This window comes from Oncorhynchus nerka, linkage group LG11, assembly GCF_034236695.1.
Source record: "Oncorhynchus nerka isolate Pitt River linkage group LG11, Oner_Uvic_2.0, whole genome shotgun sequence".
NCBI lineage: Eukaryota > Metazoa > Chordata > Actinopteri > Salmoniformes > Salmonidae > Oncorhynchus > Oncorhynchus nerka.
In genome coordinates, this window is record NC_088406.1 from 69,556,833 (window position 1) to 69,577,402 (window position 20,570).

Here is a 20,570-nt window from a genome sequence, read left to right on the forward strand (position 1 = left end):
CAACACAGATAGCCAGGCCCCCCATTTAAATTTCCAAAACATTAGCAGCCAGCCACCGACAGCCAGGCAAGACATAAGCAAAGCTAGACAAGCAAGGTAGCAATGACTCCAAATGTGGATAGCCAGTCTTTTGGAACAGTACACTACTCCAATGTCTACCTCTCCATATTCACTCTGTTTTGCGTCAAGCTCTTTGTCAAGATCAGCCTGAATATTCTCACCCACTTCTATGTGGTGAAGGGGAATCGGAAGGAGGCTGCCCGCATTGCAGAAGAGTTTTATGATTTTGGACAAGGACACAGTAAGTAGCTGTTTCTGTGAAAGGCAATGGACTATTATTCTATAGTAGAGGGTCATACACACACTTTCTACAGTAACGTGTGTGTATTAGGGTATTCCAGCTTTCTAAAAGCTCTGTGTCTGTAACATGCCAGGGCAACTGTATCCAGTCTGCCCAGGAACTACCCAGCCTATCGTTGTGGCCCGGGGACATTAGGAACACTTAGATACATTGTGTATTAAATATACTTTCTTCTTGATGTCTTTCAATGCTCTTTTCATGCTTGAGGTACTGGGGGAACAACCACACCTGCATTGTAACAACCACACCTGGGATGAGGGGAAAGACCCAGAACCTTTGGCATCATGACGGCATGTTGGGTTGGCATGACAGAAGTCTCTGATTCAACATTGCTTCCGCCCTTGGCGTATTCCACGCACTGCAATCATCAAGTGATCTGATTAGATGACACATGAAATGCACATTTTTGAGAGTATGTCAAATGAATATATTCAAGCCAGAGGTTTGCAGCTGGACGTGTTTGTACAATTGCGCGTGCCCCTTGGATGGGTGTCATACCGTGGAGCTGTGCCCTTATTAAAATGCCTCACAATTCATAGACAGTTTCTATCACAGCTGAGACTTGGCAGTTACAGGCTGTTGTCATACTCCACCTAGGTTACGCACAGCGACTGTCAGCCAGGAATGTTTTGAGCTGAACAGAAGCATGTTAGAGAGAGGTTAGAGAGGCTCTAGATTTCCATCCCCAAGTACAACTAGTTTAACTAGTCTATTATGATTTGAAAACCTATAGTAGGTCTATTCAAATTTGGCTCTGGAAAGACAAAATACTTATTAACTAGTTATTAAAATTCCCTTCTAATCAAGGACTATTTCAGACCAGGGACATCAGGTATGTGAACTCTCTGGTCGATCAAGAACTGATCAATGAATTTAGTACCAAAGAAAACCTGCATTATGTTGGTCCCTGAAATATAACCTGACAATTATGACCTTATAACATGACCAATGTTATAAACAGTACATGGCTTTTGCATTTGAATATTACAAGCAAATTATTGTTACATAAGCAACTAGGCATACTCAAAAGAGCAAATACTGTACTCAACTCAAAGGTCAAACTTTAATATTTCAAACCATGCAGAATTAATCCTTTACAAACAGAACAGTTCCCAACCCTGAGACCAGCGGGGTAAAGGCTTTTCTGGTCTAAGCCATTTCTTAACCTCTGATAAAAATAGCAAGAGCCACCACATTCTCTTCATCCCCTCAGTCATCTCTCTCTCTCTTCACCCTATCACAATATCTCACCCCCACACCTTCTTATCTCTCTCTCTCTCTCTCTCTCTCTCTCTCTCTCTCTCTCTCTCTCTCTCTCTCTCTCTCTCCCTACCTCATTCTCTGCCTGTTCATGTTATTGTCGTGCTTGTCCTTGGCTGTGAAACGACAACAAGCCGAGCAGCCAACCAGAGAGCAGGATTTAGACTGGATCATGGTGCACAGTGCTGCGGGGACAGATAGCTGATGTAAACATGCCTGAAGTTCCACCTGCAGAGAGCTCGAGCGAACAGCAGCCAGAAAATACGCAGAGGAAAAGAACGTTAGAGAACACAGACGATTGCACCGCAAAAAAGAAACAACGCTGCTGGGGTATTTTAACTAGCCAAGGTCAGTAGCGTTTTACGCACACACAATTGCGTATTTGCGCACTGGGTGAGTGCGCCTCGGACTGTCACTGTGCAATGTTATTATAGGACACCTGTGCTGTTCGTGTCAAGTTTATTAGAGATAGACAGAGGGGTTTACATGGAAATGTTTCGTGATCACCTGTTCTGGAACATTCTCATAGGCATCCAGCCTATTAGGGACTGTGCTATAGCATGTGAAACGAAGCTCTATGATATAAGAATATCATGACATAATCAAACAAACGCCTTGGCCACATCTGGTCAAATGGGTCCCTAGAGCAGTCCAGTGCTTATCCTATTGATGTGGATACAGATCCATATATCTTACATCATAACACAAATGCATGTTTTATTTATTTAACACATTATTATAGTGTATTATTATTTGTAGTAGTATTACTAGGCCTATGTGTAGTAGGCCTTGGGGTATGTGTCTATTAATGACTGGCCTACAACAGCTGAAGTTACCATGTGCTCTCATGACTCTTTCACACAAGATAATAAGAGTATGACCTTTGAACTGCATTAAGCAGCAGCTTCAGTCAATTAAACCTGATTATATCTCTTTAACGGTTGTATCCAATCTAAACAGTAGTTGGGTCACATTAGGGTTGTAACTGGGTGATTACTAATTGACTTTGGCCTTTGACATTCAAATGTTCTAAATGGAATAGTTTGTTATTTAAGCAGAAGAAATCAACAGAAATACAAATTGCAGATATGATAGCCCTTTCTGCTTCCTGTGTTCTTGCTCAGTGTGGCAAAAGCAAAGTCACATGTTCAGTGCACTGTTGCAATATTCATGAGAGCCACCATTTTACCCTGCTAGAATAGAGACACCCTGTGCTGTCCGAATGAGAATAATGGGCTTCAGCCGCATCAGGCAACCAGCCTCAGAGGATCACCACCGTGGGAAAGGTTGGCTGGTTTCCTGGAGAATGGATAGAAAATAGAGAGAGGTGGGATTCCAGGTCACTGTTGCTCTTGTGACTGGAATTAACTACTTACTGTGGTTCTGACATGTGCTTCATAAGAACAGCTTCCAAACTCTACATTGCCACCTGTTGTTATGTTATGTATACCTTGATAGAGGAATCTCTGTTATTGTCCTTTCCCCAGAATATATATATATCAAAATGAATGTCATTTTGGTCTATATATTAAAAAGGAATTCAGAATTTGCAACAACAAAAAATAAATATACAGTATTTTAGTTGTCCTATTCATCATGAAAGATAGTAGCAACAAAAGGCCATTTCAATGTACTATATGAGCTTGTCAGGTGATGCAGATGCCCTTCCAAAGATGGCCGGCACAGTCACAGCTCTGCCTGTGTGAATCCATGGAGTGACAACAAGACCCCTTCAGTACAATAACAGTACAGTATGTGACAGGTGCCCTCTTCTCCAACAGGCAGGAATGTCATATACCTATCAATGGCTAGATGTTCAATGGGGAGACGGAGACATGGGTATGTAGTATTGAATATTGCTGTGTGATGTTTATGTGGAGCTCTTGCTGACATTTATTTATACTCAAGGCTCCCTCATAAAAGAGACTCATATCTCAATAGGATTTCACCTGAATAAAGGAGTAATAAAATGTAAAAAACACCTAAATGTTGTTCTCTGACGTGGATGGCAGTGTTGTTGGGTGTGTCGGGAGAGACTGAGCTCTGCTCTGCCAGTTGTACAAGGCTATGCCTGCCAGTTGTACAAGGCTATGCCTGCCGGTTGTACAAGGCTATGCCTGCCAGTTGAACAAGGCTATACCTGCCGGTTGAACAAGGCTATGCCTGCCAGTTGTACAAGGCTATGCCTGCCAGTTGTACAAGGCTATGCCTGCCAGTTGTACAAGGCTATGCCTGCCAGTTGTACAAGGCTATGCCTGCCAGTTGAACAAGGCTATGCCTGCCAGTTGAACAAGGCTATGCCTGCCAGTTGTACAAGGCTATGCCTGCCAGTTGAACAAGGCTATGCCTGCCGGTTGTACAAGGCTATGCCTGCCGGTTGAACAAGGCTATGCCTGCCAGTTGTACAAGGCTATGCCTGCCGGTTGTACAAGGCTATGCCTGCCGGTTGAACAAGGCTATGCCTGCCAGTTGAACAAGGCTATGCCTGCCAGTTGTACAAGGCTATGCCTGCCAGTCGAACAAGGCTATGCCTGCCGGTTGTACAAGGCTATGCCTGCCAGATGGCCTGCCTGGTTGAGCTACAGCTATATATAGCTCCATCCACACAGTGAGAGAGTGAAAACCTATCCAGCGCTCTGTTATATGCTCCGTGATATTAGTGACAGCTGGGTTTCAGTTATCTGAACATGGATAGTGGACTGGTCCTACTGGCTTTTGTGAAGTAATTCTAGATTAGGATTACGGTAAGGATGGAATAATAAGGATACTGACAGAGAGTGAAGGCTATGATGAATGCTGTCAATGTATCAATGTATCAGACTTGAATGGTAATGTGCTGGTTATATATATATATATACAGTGGGGAGAACAAGTATTTGAAACACTGCCGATTTTGCAGGTTTTCCTACTTACAAAGCATGTAGAGGTCTATAATTTTTAGCATATCAAATCAAATCAAATCAAATTTATTTGTCACATACACATGGTTAGCAGATGTTAATGCGAGTGTAGCGAAATGCTTGTGCTTCTAGTTCCGACAATGCAGTAATAACCAACAAGTAATCTAGCTAACAATTCCAAAATTACTACCTTATAGACTAAGGGGATAAAGAATATGTACATAAAGATATATGAATGAGTGATGGTACAGAGCGGCATAGGCAAGATACAGTAGATGGTATCGAGTACAGTATATACATATGAGATGAGTATGTAAACAAAGTGGCATAGTTAATGTGGCTAGTGATACATGTATTACATAAAGATGCAGTAGATGATATAGAGTACAGTATATACGTATACATATGAGATGAATGATGTAGGGTATGTAAACATTATATTAGGTAGCATTGTTTAAAGTGGCTAGTGATATATTTGACATCATTTCCCATCAATTTCCATTATTAAAGTGGCTGGAGTTGAGTCAGTGTGTTGGCAGCAGCCACTCAATGTTAGTGGTGGCTGTTTAACAGTCTGATGGCCTTGAGATAGAAGCTGTTTTTCAGTCTCTCTGTCCCAGCTTTGATGCACCTGTACTGACCTCGCCTTCTGGATGATAGCGGGGTGAACAGGCAGTGGCTCGGGTGGTCCTTGATGATCTTTATGGCCTTCCTGTGACATCGGGTGGTGTAGGTGTCCTGGAGGGCAGGTAGTTTGCCCCCGGTGATGCGTTGTGCAGACCTCACTACCCTCTGGAGAGCCTTACGGTTATGGGCGGAGCAGTTGCCGTACCAGGCGGTGATACAGCCCGACAGGATGCTCTCGATTGTGCATCTGTAGAAGCTTGTGAGTGCTTTTGGTGACAAGACTAATTTCTTCAGCCTCCTGAGGTTGAAGAGGCGCTACTGCGCCTTCTTCACGATGCTGTCTGTGTGGGTGGACCAATTCAGTTTGTCTGTGATGTGTACGCCGAGGAACTTAAAATTTACTACCCTCTCCACTACTGTTCCATCGATGTGGATAGGGGGGTGTTCCCTCTGCTGTTTCCTGAAGTCCACAATCATCTCCTTAGTTTTGTTGACGTTGAGTGTGAGGTTATTTTCCTGACACCACACTCCGAGGGCCCTCACCTCCTCCTTTTAGGCCGTCTCGTCGTTGTTGGTAATCAAGCCTACCACTGTTGTGTCGTCCGCAAACTTGATGATTGAGTTGGAGGCGTTCGTGGCCACGCAGTCGTGTGTGAACAGGGAGTACAGGAGAGGGCTCAGAACGCACCCTTGTGGGGCCCCAGTGTTGAGGATCAGCGGGGTGGAGATGTTGTTGCCTACCCTCACCACCTGGGGGCGGCCCGTCAGGAAGTCCAGTACCCAGCTGCACAGGGCGGGGTCGAGACCCAGGGTCTCGAGCTTGTTGACGAGCTTGGAGGGTACTATGGTGTTAAATGCCGAGCTGTAGTCGATGAACAGCATTCTCACATAGGTATTCCTCTTATCCAGATGGGTTAGGGCAGTGTGCAGTGTGGTTGAGATTGCATCGTCTGTGGACCTATTTGGGCGGTAAGCAAATTGGAGTGGGTCTAGGGTGTCAGGTAGGGTGGAGGTGATATGGTCCTTGACTAGTCTCTCAAAGCACTTCAGGATGACGGAAGTGAGTGCTACGGGGCGGTAGTCGTTTAGCTCAGTTACCTTAGCTTTCATGGGAACAGGAACAATGGTGGCCCTCTTGAAGCATGTGGGAACAGGAGACTAGGATAGGGATTGATTAAATATGTCCGTAAACACACCAGCCAGCTGGTCTGCGCATGCTCTGAGGGATGCCGTCTGGGCCTGCAGCCTTGCGAGGTTTAACACGTTTAAATGTTTTCCTCACGTCGGATGCAGTGAAGGTCCGCATGTTGTGGTTGCGGGCCGTGTCAGTGGCACTGTATTGTCCTCAAAGCGGGCAAAAAAGGTATTTAGTCTGCCTGGGAGCAAGACATCCTGGTCCGTGACTGGGCTGGTTTTCTTTTTGTAATCCGTGATTGACTGTAGACCCTGCCACATACCTCTTGTGTCTGAGCCGTTGAATTGAGATTCTACTTTGTCTCTATACTGACGCTTAGCTTGTTTGATTGCCTTGCGGAGGGAATAGCTACACTGTTTGTATTCGGTCATGTTTCCGGTCACCTTGCCCTGATTAAAAGCAGTGGTGCGTGCTTTCAGTTTCACGCGAATGCTGCCATCAATCCACGGTTTCTCGGTAGGTACACTTCAACTGTGAGAGACGGAATCTAAAACACAATTCCAGAAAATCACATTTGTATGATTTTTAAGTAATTAATTAGCATTTTATTGCATGACATAATTATTTGATACATCAGAAAAGCAGAACTTAATATTTGGTACAGAAACCTTTATTTGCAATTACAGAGATCATACGTTTCCTGTAGTTCTTGACCAGTTTTGCACACACTGCAACAGGGATTTTGGCCCACTCCTCCATACAGACCTTCTCCAGATCCTTCGGGGCTGTCGCTGGGCAATACGGACTTTCAGCTCTCTCCAAAGATTTTCTATTGGGTTCAGGTCTGGAGACTGGCTAGGCCACTCCAGGACCTTGAGATGCTTCTTACGGAGCCACTCCTTAGTTGCCCTGGCTGTGTGTTTCAGGTCGTTGTCATGCTGGAAGACCCAGCCACGACCCATCTTCAATGCTCTTACTGAGGGAAGGAGGTTGCTGGCCAAGATCTCGCGATACATGGCCCCATCCATCCTCCCCTCAATACGGTGCAGTCGTCCTGTCACCTTTGCAGAAAAGCATCCCCAAAGAATGATGTTTCCACCTCCATGCTTCACGGTTGGGATGGTGTTCTTGGGGTTGTACTCATCCTTCTTCTTCCTCCAAACACGGCGAGTGAAGTTTAGACCAAAAAGCTCTATTTTTGTCTCATCAGACCACATGACCGTCTCCCATTCCTCCTCTGGATCATCCAGATGGTCATTGGCAAACTTCAGACAGGCCTGGACATGCGCTGGCCTGAGCAGGGGGACCTTGCTTGCGCTGCAGGATTTGAATCCATGACGGCGTAGTGTGTTACTAATGATTTTCTTTGAGACTGTGGTCCCAGCTCTCTTCAGGTCATTGACCAGGTCCTGCCGTGTAGTTCTGGGCTGATCCCTCACCTTCCTCATGATCATTGATGCCCCACGAGGTGAGATCGTGCATGGAGCCCCAGACCGAGGGTGATTAACCGCCATCTTGAACTTCTTCCATTTCTTATAATTGCGCCAACAGTTGTCGCCTTCTCACCAAGCTGCTTGCCTATTGTCCTGTAGCCCATCCCAGCCTTGTGCAGGTCTACAATTTTATCCCTGATGTCCTTACACAGCTCTCTGGTCTTGGCCATTGTGGAGAGGTTGAAGTCTGTTTGATTGAGTGTAAGTAGGAAAACCTGCCAAATCAGCAGTGTATCAAATACTTGTTCTCCCCACTGTATATATAACCAGCACATTACTATTCAAGTCTGATATATATATTTGTGGATGTGACCAATAAGAGCTTGTATGATCGTGAAGCGCTGTCACTGTAAACGTATGACTGTAATGTGTGTTGTTTTGGAGATGCTCAGTGTTTTGTCTGTCCCTCTCCCAGGGTCATGGGCGGACCGGTCCCCTCTCCACGAGGCAGCGTGTCAGGGCTGTAATGTATGTTGTTTTGGAGAGGCTCAGTGTTTTGTCTGTCCTTCTCCCAGGGTCATGGGCGGACCGGTCCCCTCTCCACGAGGCAGCGTGTCAGGGCCGTAATGTGTGTTGTTTTGGAGAGGCTCAGTGTTTTGTCTGTCCTTCTCCCAGGGTCATGGGCGGACCGGTCCCCTCTCCACGAGGCAGCGTGTCAGGGCCGTAATGTGTGTTGTTTTGGAGAGGCTCAGTGTTTTGTCTGTCCTTCTCCCAGGGTCATGGGCGGACCGGTCCCCTCTCCACGAGGCAGCGTGTCAGGGCTGTAATGTGTGTTGTTTTGGAGATGCTCAGTGTTTTGTCTGTCCTTCTCCCAGGGTCATGGGCGGACCGGTCCCCTCTCCACGAGGCAGCGTGTCAGGGCTGTAATGTGTGTTGTTTTGGAGATGCTCAGTGTTTGTCTGTCCCTCTCCCAGGGTCATGGGCCGGTCCCCTCTCCACGAGGCAGCGTGTCATGTGTGTTGTTTTGGAGATGCTCAGTGTTTTGTCTGTCCCTCTCCCAGGGTCATGGGCGGACCGGTCCCCTCTCCACGAGGCAGCGTGTCAGGGCCGTAATGTGTGTTGTTTTGGAGAGGCTCAGTGTTTTGTCTGTCCCTCTCCCAGGGTCATGGGCGGACCGGTCCCCTCTCCACGAGGCAGCGTGTCAGGGCCGTCTCCTGGCCCTCAGGACCCTACTCTCACAGGTGAGTCACACACAGAGGGGCGGGGCACTACAACATAAAGCGAACCCTAACCTTAACTCTTATCCTAAACCTAAACTCAACCCTAGACCTAACCTTAACCCTCACTCTACACTATCTAGAAACTAAAAAAGGGTTCTTTGCCTGTTCACATAGGAGAACTCTTTGAATAAAAACTTTTTGGTTCCAGGTAAAACCCTTTTGGTTCCAGGTAGAACCTTTTACACAAAGGATTCTACATGGAACCCTAAAGAGTTCTACCTGTAACCAAAATGATTTATCCTATGCAGACAGCCGAAGAACCCTTTTGGAACCCTTTTTTCTAAAGAGTGTAACCCGTATTGGAAACCTAACCGTAACCTTAGCAAGCAGCTGCTTTATCAACATATAGTGTGTTGATAGTATGATCATCTGTAGAGCATTTGCACAAAATAAAGTGTAGGGAAAGTGAGACCTATAACGAATGCAAACATTTCTTGTTGTCATCCCAGGGTTACAACGCAAACATCCCTACCATAGACCATGTGACGCCGTTGCATGAGGCTTGTCTGTCAGACCACGCGTCATGCGCCAAGGCGCTTATTGCAGCTGGTGCCAATGTAAGTCATGACCAAACGGACGCACACACAAACACATCACGCTCCACGTCAGAACGAGACGTCGTTATGCGGTGGCAGCAACTCCTCTTTTTACATTCCGATTGACTCGCCTTTGTTGTAACTTATAGATACTCGTGGTTTTCTGACAATGCTCCATCGATCTGATCAGGTAAATGCCACCACCATTGATGGGGTGACGCCGCTGTTCAATGCATGCTCAGCGGGCAGTGCCACCTGTACAGAGGTACTGCTGGAAAACGGTGCCAAGCCCCAGTCAGAGATGTGCCAGCCCTCGCCCATACACGAAGCCTCCAGCAAAGGTACTGTAGGAGGACTGCCCTTGCAGGATATGTGTGTCATACTGTCACTTTACTGTGAGGTTTTGAAATACTCTGGCTGTAATTTTAGTATGTTTCCCCCCTCTATTCTAAGATGAGAGTACTGAATGCGTTTCTGAATGAGAGTATCCTGGTAACACAGGGCGTATTGTGTGTAGGCAGAAGTGCTTGTCTGGAGGCACTGATCACATGGGGAGCAGACGTGGACTATGATATTCCTCACCTAGGAACCCCCCTGTACATCGCCTGCATCTCCTCAGGACTCCAGTGCACACAGAAACTCCTCGATGGAGGTCAGTAACTAACCAGACACGTTGGTCCTAACTTCGTTTGTCTTTTTTTTCTTCTGTATTCTGCATTTACTAAGGAAAGGTATGTCACAGGACACTGTTTTACCTGATGCAGTACTCACAAACATGGAGCATGTTCAGGAGGGAGAATATTTTTGAAACTGAGTGAAATGGGAAGGAACAACACAAATGTGTCCAATCAGAGCATAAATGAATGTTTTCTGTTGCAAACCATTTTGCTACAGTGTGACCTACTGAACTTAACCAGTGGTGTCTGGTTTTCTCCAAAGGGGCCAATGTGCAGAAGGGCAGGTTCCTGGAGAGCCCGCTCCATGCAGCAGCTCAGAAGGACTGTCCTGAGATTATCAATGTGTTGTTAGAGTTTGGAGCGAACATTAACGCTAAAAACCTAGAGCTGAAGAGACCGGTGGAGTCAGCCCCACCTAACAGCTCAGCAGAGGAGACGTTACTGCTGTATGAAGGTAAGATTATGCTCAATTCACATGGGAATATTACCCTGATTCCAGATCAGTTTGCACTGTATAGCTAACTCATATGTTTGTTTTCATGCCAAACTTGTGGTCTGATCAGAAACCGATACGATAAGTTTTCTGATACTATTTCTGATCTGGGACCAGGTTAGGAAATATCTCCATTCAGCTGGTGGGAAGAAGTCAGAATCCCTTGTAAAACATTGTTATTTGCTTTATACAAGTGGATGATATTGAGGCTATCTTGGATTAATTAGATAATATCTCGATCTCTTGCACTCTCCCTCTGTTTCTCTCTCTCTCTCTGCAGCAACACCTCAGCCACTATATCAGCTGTGTCGTCTCAGTGTCAGAGATTATATGGGCCGATCTCGACTACACCTCATCCCTCAGCTACACCTCCCCAACCTTCTCAAACGCTTCCTCCAGTACAGATAGAACACATCAACGCCCCTCTCTCTCGCTCTCTCTCTCTCTCTCTCTCTGTCTGTTGCTCTCTCCCTTCTCTTTCTCTCTTTCTAAATGAGAGCATCGTCATAATAGAGGATATTCTTTATCCCATCCTCTCTTTTGTTTTCTCTCTGTTTCTCGCTCCATCCATTTCATCATCAAGTGAATTCATTATTACTCAATGAACCTCATTTTTAAAAAAATATTTAAAAAAACAGAATCTCAAATGCACAGAAACCCTCCCATTCACTGACATCTGTTTTCACTGTTTCTCTGAGGCACCTACGTACAAGGTCATGTAAATATGTATATTCTGTTACATTGACCAAAACATGAGTTTGAATGTTCAAAAGAACTAAATATTAACAGTGTATAATACTGTGTTATCAGTTCAAATGACACCCCCACTGCAGTGATCGTTGTGATCCCAACTTGTCAGAAAGTTGCCTGTAAAGAAATGTACTGGTGTAAATCATGTTTTTCTGCACAAATACTATCGAAGTCAAATTGATCACCTTGCATGTCACTTTGGTTTTGTGTCCAATATTCCTGTCCACGCCATACGTTTAACTGCCTAATATTCATTGACCCAAATAATGAAAGGGGCCATTGCATGTTTAATGTAATGTATAACATAATGTACTTTAATGTACACAATTCATGTTCTGTCATCTTGTTTGAATGAGCTGCCTTTATGCTATCAATGATGCAAACAAGATACCATCATGTACCTTAATGTACGATGTTATCTTGTTTGCATCATTGGTAGCATATATTTTTTATTTATTTATTTTATTTTACCTGGTAAGTTGAGTGAGAACACATTCTCATTTATAGCAATGACCTGGGGAATAGTTATAGGGGAGAGGAGGGGGGATGAATGAGCCAATTGAAAGCTGGGGATGATTAGGTGACTGTGATGGTATGAGGGACAGATTGGGAATCTAGCCAGGACACCGGGGTTAACACCCCTACCCTTATGATAAGTGCCATGGGATCTTTAGTGACCACAGACCACACACATTTAACGTCTTATCCAAACGACAGATATATGCAGCTCATTCATTACACATTGAGATGTGTACATTAAAGATTCATTGACTCTGGAAAAAGTAAAAAATATTCAAAATTGTACCCATGATACTCTGATTGTGTCTGTCCTATATGAGGCTCTTATGATGTGAATAATATTGTATTTCAATTATTGTCTTATAACATTAGCCAACTAATATATATATATTATATATATATATATTAACGTGACCTGTATATGTATAACTCACTGAAAAATGTATAGTATTTTGCCAAAATTCATTTCACATACCTCTCACCCGTTTCACTCTAATAAATAAGAATTTTATTTCATGATGTGGTTGTCTTGGAGATTATACTTCTGGCATTTTTCGGCTGTGGTTTAGTTCAGTTGTTTTTTTTGTTGGTAGACTTTTTAATTTTTTTTCTACAATACTAGATGGTGCTCTGGAGCAATTTTCTCAATCCATTTAGAAGATCCTTCACCTTCACATTTTTCCATCAACACTATATCCTGCTATATCCTGCTATATCCTGCTATATCCTGCTATATCCTGCTATATCCTGCTATATCCTGCTATATCCTGCTATATCCTGCTATATCCTGCTATATCCTGCTTACAAATTTTACATGTTTACATTGGTATCGTCTTTATGTTACAAAACTAACATTTTGATATTTTCATGAACACATTTTATAAACTGCAAGGGCAGTACAAACAAACTGTACATATGTCTAAGTAAAACATAATCAATATATAAATAGATAAATAAATAAAAACAAATGCATTTGAAGATAATTGAAGTATAGGTGGAAAACTAATATCAATACATTAGTAAAAAAAAAATTACAGCACTTGTATAAATTATGTGAATAAATGTTTGATTCATTAAGCAGAAGGAAGAACCTCTTCTCTTTACATTAACTGTGATCCCTACTTACCAATATACTGTATGTTGCGGTGATAAATAGTTTTCTACTTTCTTAAGGCACAACCTTCAGGTATTACATTTTTTAAATAATTAATTAGCCTATTTATTCAAGTCTGTGTTTCAAAAGCAAAATGATTCTCAAATATTGCCTTTTTAATCACAGCTTTCTGTTTAACATATAAGCTAGCTAGTTTTAGCAGGTTGTCACCCTGTCCGCCAAATTGTGATGGTAATAATGACTTGCATACAGAAGCTTGTCATCATTATGAAATCACTACAAATTCTGCAGTCAGGTGATGGCTACGAATGATTATGACGAGGTAACGCTGATGAGACATTCTAAAGCGTCGACCCCACCATAGAATAGGAGTTTTAATTCTATGGATCCAGTATCGTAACAGCTATTACACTTGTAAGTCCCTAGCCGTGTACAGTATCAACTACCTACCCTTCTAGCTAGCAACTGTGATCCTTGAAATAGTACTGCGCAACTCAATAGGAATTACAGTCTTATGTACAATACAAGAACCTATTCACAAGTTAAAATAAGTTAGGGCTAGGGTCCTTTTTCCCAATTTCCACCTTACTGACGTGCCCAAAGTAAACTGCCTGTTGTTCAATAATGAAATCTAGCTCCCAGTATGCAATTCCTATGGCTTCCACAGGGTGTCAGAACTCTATGTTCAAGGTTTCAGGCTTGTTTTTTCCAAAACGAGTAAGAATACTGAGTTTTAGTACAAGGACACACTATTGGAAATTTGTGTATGCGCGCGCAATGAAGACAAGACGGACCTGCTAATATAATTTTCCTATTGAACATACTTCTTTCCGTATTAAATATTATGGTTTGATTACATTTTAGGGTATCTGAGGAGTCAATAGAAACATATTTTGACTTGTTTTAACAAAGTTTAGTGGTAGATTTTTAGATTCCTTTCTCTGCATGTTGAACGAGTGGATTACTCAAATCGATGGCACCAACTAAACAGACTTTTTGGGATATAAAGAAGGATTTTATCTAACAAAACGACACTACATGTTGTAGCTGAGACCCTTTGGATGACAAATCAGAGGAAGATTTTCAAAAGTAAGTGAATATTTAATCGCTATTTGCGAGTTAATGAAACCTGTGCCGGTGGAAAAATATTTTGAAGTTGGGCGCCGTCCTCAAACAATCGCATGGCATGTTTCCACTGTAATGGCTACTGGAAATCAGACAGCAGTGAGATCAACAAGAATTTAAGCTTTCAACCGATAAGACACTTGTATGTACCTAAATGTTTAATATCCATAAGTATTATGATTATTTATTTGAGTTGCGCACCCTCCAGTTTCACCGGAAGTTGTCACTAGTGGGACGCGTAGCCCAAAGAGGTTTTAAATTGACAACTTTACAGGTCCACATTATTTTTTTGGGTCCAGCAGAAGTCTTATACATTCACAGTCAAACACAGTACTGCACAGACACGATGCTGCTAAGCTGTTTTAATGCGAAAGCAATCAAGTCCTACATCAATTATTTGATTGATTGATGCTAAGCTAAATAAAAGGCTAACAGGTACGTTTCTCTGTATTTGTTTGCTTTCGATCAACTACCACTGTAAGCCTACATCATCATACGCTTTGCTCTTGTACATGTATGTGTGCGGGCTAATTTCTGTAACAAACAGAAATGATGATGCAACATTGCGCAACGTTAAACCAACAGCAATACAACACAAATATGGTATTCATCAGTCAAATGATGCTGGTGCTATGACCATGAGCATAATAAGAATCACATAGCTCGCCGACTTGTCTGTCTGTGTACTGATGTGCACGTGACGGTGTGTCTAAAACAAGACAGCCGAACTACAATGGTCTCGCTCCTACATAGAAACACTATAACCCGTTTCAACCATGCGAACCCTCTTTGTCAGTGTCTAAGTACGGCAACACGTTTTCTATGAGAAGCTGTAACACTGTTGACTGGATGACTTGTGGTGCACACATTGTAAAAAAGCACATAGTGGAGAAAACTCATTTTAAGCATCCTTCCAGCTCTCTTCTTTCGTTCTGGAACGTCCATCCCTTTTCCTTCTTTCTCTCAGGAAGAGCAGGTGTCGGTCCTGACGTCGACGTTTTACCGTCATGTGACCTTGGCCTCGGAGGCTGACCAGTCAAATGCTATTAGTCCTGTAGCCCATCCTCATTGGCTAGGCTGGCTCTTAGAAGGGGTTGAGACGGACACCCGTCCCCAGAGGTGAGAAAGGGTTCACTTTGGCCCACATAAGGGCGTCGTTCAATGATATGGCCGATTTACCGTCCTCAAGGAAAAACACAGGGCCCTGTGTGAAGAAAGGAAAAACACAGCACTACTTTTATTCTTCTATCATTGACCTTAACATCACCACGGCCTGCAAAACAGTTTAAAGGTTGAAAGTAACGTCATCTTTCTCCCCTTGAATCACCAGAGGAAGTGACTGAGACACATTTGAAGCAGAAAGGCACTTCAAATCGTCGCTGTGGATACAGTTTGAGCAGCAATTTACTGATTACCACCCACATAGTGATTACCCACCACTAGGGGACTACAAATAGTAACCACTTATGGGTTATTTATAGCACGGTCCTCTTTATAAGGGGTTAGAAAGCATGGCGGTTTCTGGGTTGCTGCTGAGCCCTTTGTTTCCCTGACCCAGATTAAGCCTAGTCTCTAACCAAATTCTGTGTCCTCCAAACTGTCCCTTTGTGACCAACGTATTTTTCTGAATACACTTTGATTGATTTATTATTATTAATTGGTTGATTGTTTGAGGCTGACCTGGATCCTGAGTCCGGTAAAGCAGGAGACCTGTACATCAGAGTGGCTGGGCAGGTTGGAGCCTGTGACATAGTCGGGCCCCTCCAGGCCCCTGAGTGGCTCCTCCTGGAGTCTGTCTAGCAGATGGGCGTGTTCTGCCTTCTGGGCCTCTGACGGAGGGGTGTAAGGAGCCTCATCAGGACCCCTGGAGCTGGGTGGCATGGAGACAGAATCAAACGATTCAGACAGGTAAACACCGGTGTGTTTTAATGTCAGACTTTGAACCTCAAACTGTCTTGCTAGTCCAATACTTGGATGTGATGACTAACGTACGGGCCAGAGTAGAGTATATCAGTGTCATGGATTGATAAGACAATTCTTCCACTCACTTGATGAGAGACTGTGTGCAGGCCATCCATGCCTCCAGCTCTACAGAGAGTTGCTCTATCTGTAAGGGAACAGACACCTCTCTCCTCTTCATCAACTGACTGGGGAGGAAGGTGAGAGGTCAGAGATAGGGCTTTTTAAATTCAACGTTAAAGCATTAGGTGATGTCGGTTCAACACAGACATTTAGAAAGTGCTCCATACTGTGTGTTTTTTTGCATCTTACCTGGTGTACTCGTAAAGTGCAGGAACAATGCTGGAGTATTGTCTTCTGATGGCCAACAGTGCACCGATGTAGCCAGATAGGATGAGCAGCTCACTTCGAGCTCTATAACACAGAAAGAACATCCAAGGTGAGAGGGCTGAGGACCAATCTATAGCAGCAGATGTTCTTATCCAGAGTGTCTTACAGGAGCAATGAGGGTTAAGTGCAGTGCTCAAGGGCCCATTGACAGATTTTTCACCTAGTCAGCTCAGGAATTCGAACCATAAACCTTTCGGGTTACTGGCCCAACACTCTTAACCACTAGGGTACCTGCCGAGACCCAGGTTACATTGTCTCACACATTCTGATTCCCGTTCACTTACTCAGTGAACTTGGCAAGTATGAGCCGGTCCGTTCTAATGTAACCCAGAAGGTCCAGGATAGGATGGACAGAGTCTACGGTCCAGTCAGAATCACTCAGCTGTTCTTTGACGTGGGCGATGCCAACAAGCAGGGCTGCCTCGGGTTCTGGACTCATTAGATAGTACTTGACAGCGTTGAAGATGTCTCCCTCGCTGACAGCAGACTCAGCTAACGCCTGACACTTCTCCAGACTGGGAAGACCACACTGAAACAACAACACCAATTGTTAACATCCATTTTATGCTTCAATGTTGTTGTTGACATTTTCATGTCATATTGTCAATAGGTCTACTTCTATGTTTTTCTGTTCAAACAATTAGGACAGGTTTCCCGGACCCAATTTGGACTAAAACGGATGCTCAATAGAGAATGAAATTCAGCACCAACTTTTTCATGGATTTGGTCTATCTCCGAGGAGCTCCCAGGGTAGAAGGCACACAGCTTGGCCAGCAGGACATCGTTGTCTGGGATCATCTGGAGAAGGTCAGCCGCCAGGTCCCTGGGAAGGAGAAGAGTGGTGACATCAGTCCAGTTGTTGGATTGCAGAGGACACATCCACACATCCCTTTGAAAACCTAAGCAGTCTTTAGGAATGAGGTAAGGTACTGTACAAGACCAGGTACAACCGGATGGAACAAAATCAATCCAGAATAAAGTAAAATCCTTTATCGCAGTAAACATAGGGTTATGATACATGAAACATGTGTAATACCTGCTTCCAACTGATGGAAAGCTACAAGAAATGAGAAAATGGATAAACAAATGCACTCTGTATATTCACAATCATATGGAGAATATATATATAATCTAGCCTGTCATGTTCATTAGCCCTCTCATGGAGAGTTGTAATTGGCTCTTACGAGGTGGGTGTGGTCATGTACTTCCTGGCTAGTAGCTCCAGGACATAGTGAGTGGCCTGATTGGCTGATTCTCCCAACACCAGCCCTACACACACAGCCAGCTCCAGCTCATTACCCCGGATCAGACTGGCCATGGCTAGCTGTGGGGGACACACAACAACATGATAAGTTATGCATCTACTAAATATGCACATTTATGTTCACATTCATAGGCATTAGTGCTCTGTAGGTTTTTGCTCCAGCCCTACATATAAACACCTGATTCAGCAAATCAAGGGCCTTGAGGAGCTGCTGATTAGTAGAACTGGGTGTATTGGGAGTAGGGTTGGAACAAAACCCTGCAGGAGGGTAGCTCATGACCAGCTTTAGGTTTCAGGTGCACAACTAGCATACGCAACAGTGAATGTTGTGTGTGTATTACAAGAGAACATACAGAGAGGATCATATACGTAACCTTTGATGCCATCATGTCCTGTCTGTGTGTTTACCTCAGTGTTGTCCACAGCCAGGTGACAGCAGGCCGCCAGCACAGCACGGCCATCTTGGAAATACCACTCCGCTAGCTCCTTACATACACAGTGCAGTAGCCTGGAACAACAGAGATTACACTTCACCCTCACAAGCCTGGGGTCATCAGGGGATATTCAGTTGCCCAGTATGGATGCAATGCACCATGGACAGGATGGTGATTACGTATGCTGTGGAACACACCAACATTAGGCAAAATGGTGTATTTTCATGTGAAAAGGACACACCCGTTATATGCCTGTATGTCGTCGCTGTTTGTAGTGGTTGTATGGTTGATTACGGCGGTCTGAGGCACGTGGATGTTGCCTTCACAAGCGCCCTGTACAAGAACAACAACAAAGGTATGACGTACGACAGCAATTTGGCTGAATGAACCTTCATCAATCCAGATAAGCCAATTAACATGGTGGTATGTTGTTCTCTCCTTTAGAGAACAGGGGTTCCGATTGGAACCAATACATGTTTTACATTATGTTACTTTGTTTTCTAACTATACAATTAATCATAGGATGCCAATGTTGTCATACCTGAGCCACTAGCAGCGCCTCGTTCAGTTGACCCCTGGCAGTAAAGAAGTTGACCAGCTTCCTCACGTCTCCCGTGGCGATGCAGTACGGGATGACATCGTGGTTTTCTTCCTGCATCAGCTGGTCGGCTCTTCTACGAGGACACATGCATTGAGGAAGGAAGTCAACAACCACTGTTGTGGTTCTAATTGTAAGTCGCTCTGGATAAGAGCGTCTGCTAAATGGCTCAAATGTACACGTAACCATTACATGCCTCTTGAATTGACAAACTAACTCAAAACATACCGTTGCATGAGTTTCTTCCAATACTTTATAGATACACCAGGGGCAACTGACAATGCCTTGTCCCACTGACAAATACAGAACACATGACAGACATCATCATTATGTACAGCAATTAATGCTGTGATTGTTAATTTGACACCCTTTAATGAGGGACATACTGTAATGCCGTATGAGTCCATGTATTGTTCCTGATACACCCATAGTTGTTCTACACTCTTAGAAAAAAGGTTCTATCTACTACCAAAAATGGTTTTAAGGCTGTCCCTATATGAGAACCCTTTGAATAACCCCTTTCGGTTCCAGGTAAAACCCTTCTACACGGAACCCAAAAGAGTTCTACCAGGAACCAAAAAGGGTTCTACCTGGAAGCAAAAAGGGTTCTACCTATGGGGACAGCCGCAGAACCCTTTTGGAACCTTTTTTCTTCTTCTAAGAGTGTAGCCTAGGGCCTATAATGAATCCGTCCATTACCTCTCCCAGCTCCACCATGAGTTCACAGTATCTCTGGATCTGCCCCAGTCTCAGATGGATCTCTGCTGCGTCTCTCAGTCTCTCCTCTTTACTGGGAGCCCCGATCCCCCCGCCGAACTTAGACATCTTCACTATGGTCAATTCCTGGGCCTCAGACTACAGAACAGACACATTGAAATGTGTACTGGAAGTGAATAGTCGTGAAACGTTTGATGTTCTTTAGAAAAACGAACCCCTTAGAAATACGACTCATACGCTTGGTCCAAAATCACTCCATCCCCCTTTCCTTCGGCCCTAAACCCTTGGATGTTTGCAGATCTGAAGGGACTGGACCATGTGTGAGATGAGACAGTCAGTCAGTCAGTCAGTGGTCGACTTACGGTTTTGAAGCGGACCAAGTGTTTCATGTGCATGATGCCCTTGCCGTAGCTCTGGGGAAGCAGACTGTCATCCTGCCCGTTGATCACTGACACCAGGTCCCACAGGTTATGACTCCCCCCTGGTGGCTGGAGGAAATAACATAGAAAAAGTATTCCTAAGCACTTCATAAGAGTAGGTAGTATGTCAAGTACAGTACATAATACATGGTGATTCCAGTAATATGTGCTAATATTACTACCAAATAGGAGTACTAACTTAGAGATTTATCCATAGGTTATTTGATACCTGATGATGTAAGACTATACCAAGGAACAAACGACTATACTTCCATCAAACCATCAGATTAAAACCATGTGTCTGGACTACGGGAATGGAATAACTAAATGACCGTAAATAGAGTGCTATTCATTTAAGGAAAATTGCAAGTAAATATACTCACAGAGAAACATTCGGAGAACCACCTGAGTTTCTTCACCCGCACTTCACTGGAGAGTTTATCCAGCTCCTGCTTGATGTCTCTGGACACCTTCCCACAGAGCAGAGGGGTAGCACCAGGTACCATGGCCCTATCTGGAGGAGAGGAGGGGATATAGTACTCTACCATGATGTCATTCAGAATAATGGTTCTTGTGAGG

At 44.0% G+C, this 20,570-nt stretch overlaps 2 protein-coding genes across 5 annotated transcripts in view; one reads left to right on the forward strand and one right to left on the reverse strand.

Annotated features, from left to right (window-relative positions):
* LOC115137483 (ankyrin repeat and SOCS box protein 5-like) lies at positions 1-12,492 on the forward strand. 2 transcript variants are annotated; one of them, XM_029673799.2, is made up of 7 exons: positions 1-301; positions 8,878-8,957; positions 9,446-9,553; positions 9,723-9,873; positions 10,050-10,184; positions 10,472-10,663; positions 10,983-12,492. In XM_029673799.2, exons 1-7 carry the CDS (start codon positions 103-105, stop codon positions 11,108-11,110), a joined length of 993 nt encoding a protein of 330 aa, XP_029529659.1. In that variant the 5' UTR covers positions 1-102; the 3' UTR covers positions 11,111-12,492. The 2 variants fall into 2 exon arrangements, with proteins under 2 accessions (XP_029529659.1, XP_029529660.1); XM_029673800.2 differs by lacking the exon at positions 1-301 and adding an exon at positions 1,160-1,969.
* LOC115137484 (WD repeat-containing protein 17) overlaps positions 12,463-20,570 on the reverse strand; it is a 22,317-nt gene continuing 14,209 nt past the window's right edge. For 2 of the 3 annotated variants that reach the window (XM_029673803.2, XM_029673802.2), the window contains exons 14-28: positions 20,375-20,505; positions 19,935-20,060; positions 19,555-19,710; positions 19,084-19,148; positions 18,799-18,931; positions 18,499-18,590; positions 18,232-18,331; positions 17,744-17,883; positions 17,596-17,616; positions 17,271-17,382; positions 16,844-17,088; positions 16,482-16,583; positions 16,259-16,357; positions 15,891-16,080; positions 12,463-15,414 (exon numbers count right to left, since the gene is read on the reverse strand). In XM_029673803.2, coding sequence (XP_029529663.1) covers positions 15,295-15,414; positions 15,891-16,080; positions 16,259-16,357; positions 16,482-16,583; positions 16,844-17,088; positions 17,271-17,382; positions 17,596-17,616; positions 17,744-17,883; positions 18,232-18,331; positions 18,499-18,590; positions 18,799-18,931; positions 19,084-19,148; positions 19,555-19,710; positions 19,935-20,060; positions 20,375-20,505 — 1,832 coding nt within the window. In that variant the 3' untranslated portion in view covers positions 12,463-15,294. The remainder of the gene's footprint in view (positions 15,415-15,890; positions 16,081-16,258; positions 16,358-16,481; positions 16,584-16,843; positions 17,089-17,270; positions 17,383-17,595; positions 17,617-17,743; positions 17,884-18,231; positions 18,332-18,498; positions 18,591-18,798; positions 18,932-19,083; positions 19,149-19,554; positions 19,711-19,934; positions 20,061-20,374; positions 20,506-20,570) is intronic. The other variant, XM_029673804.2, reaches the window with a different exon arrangement.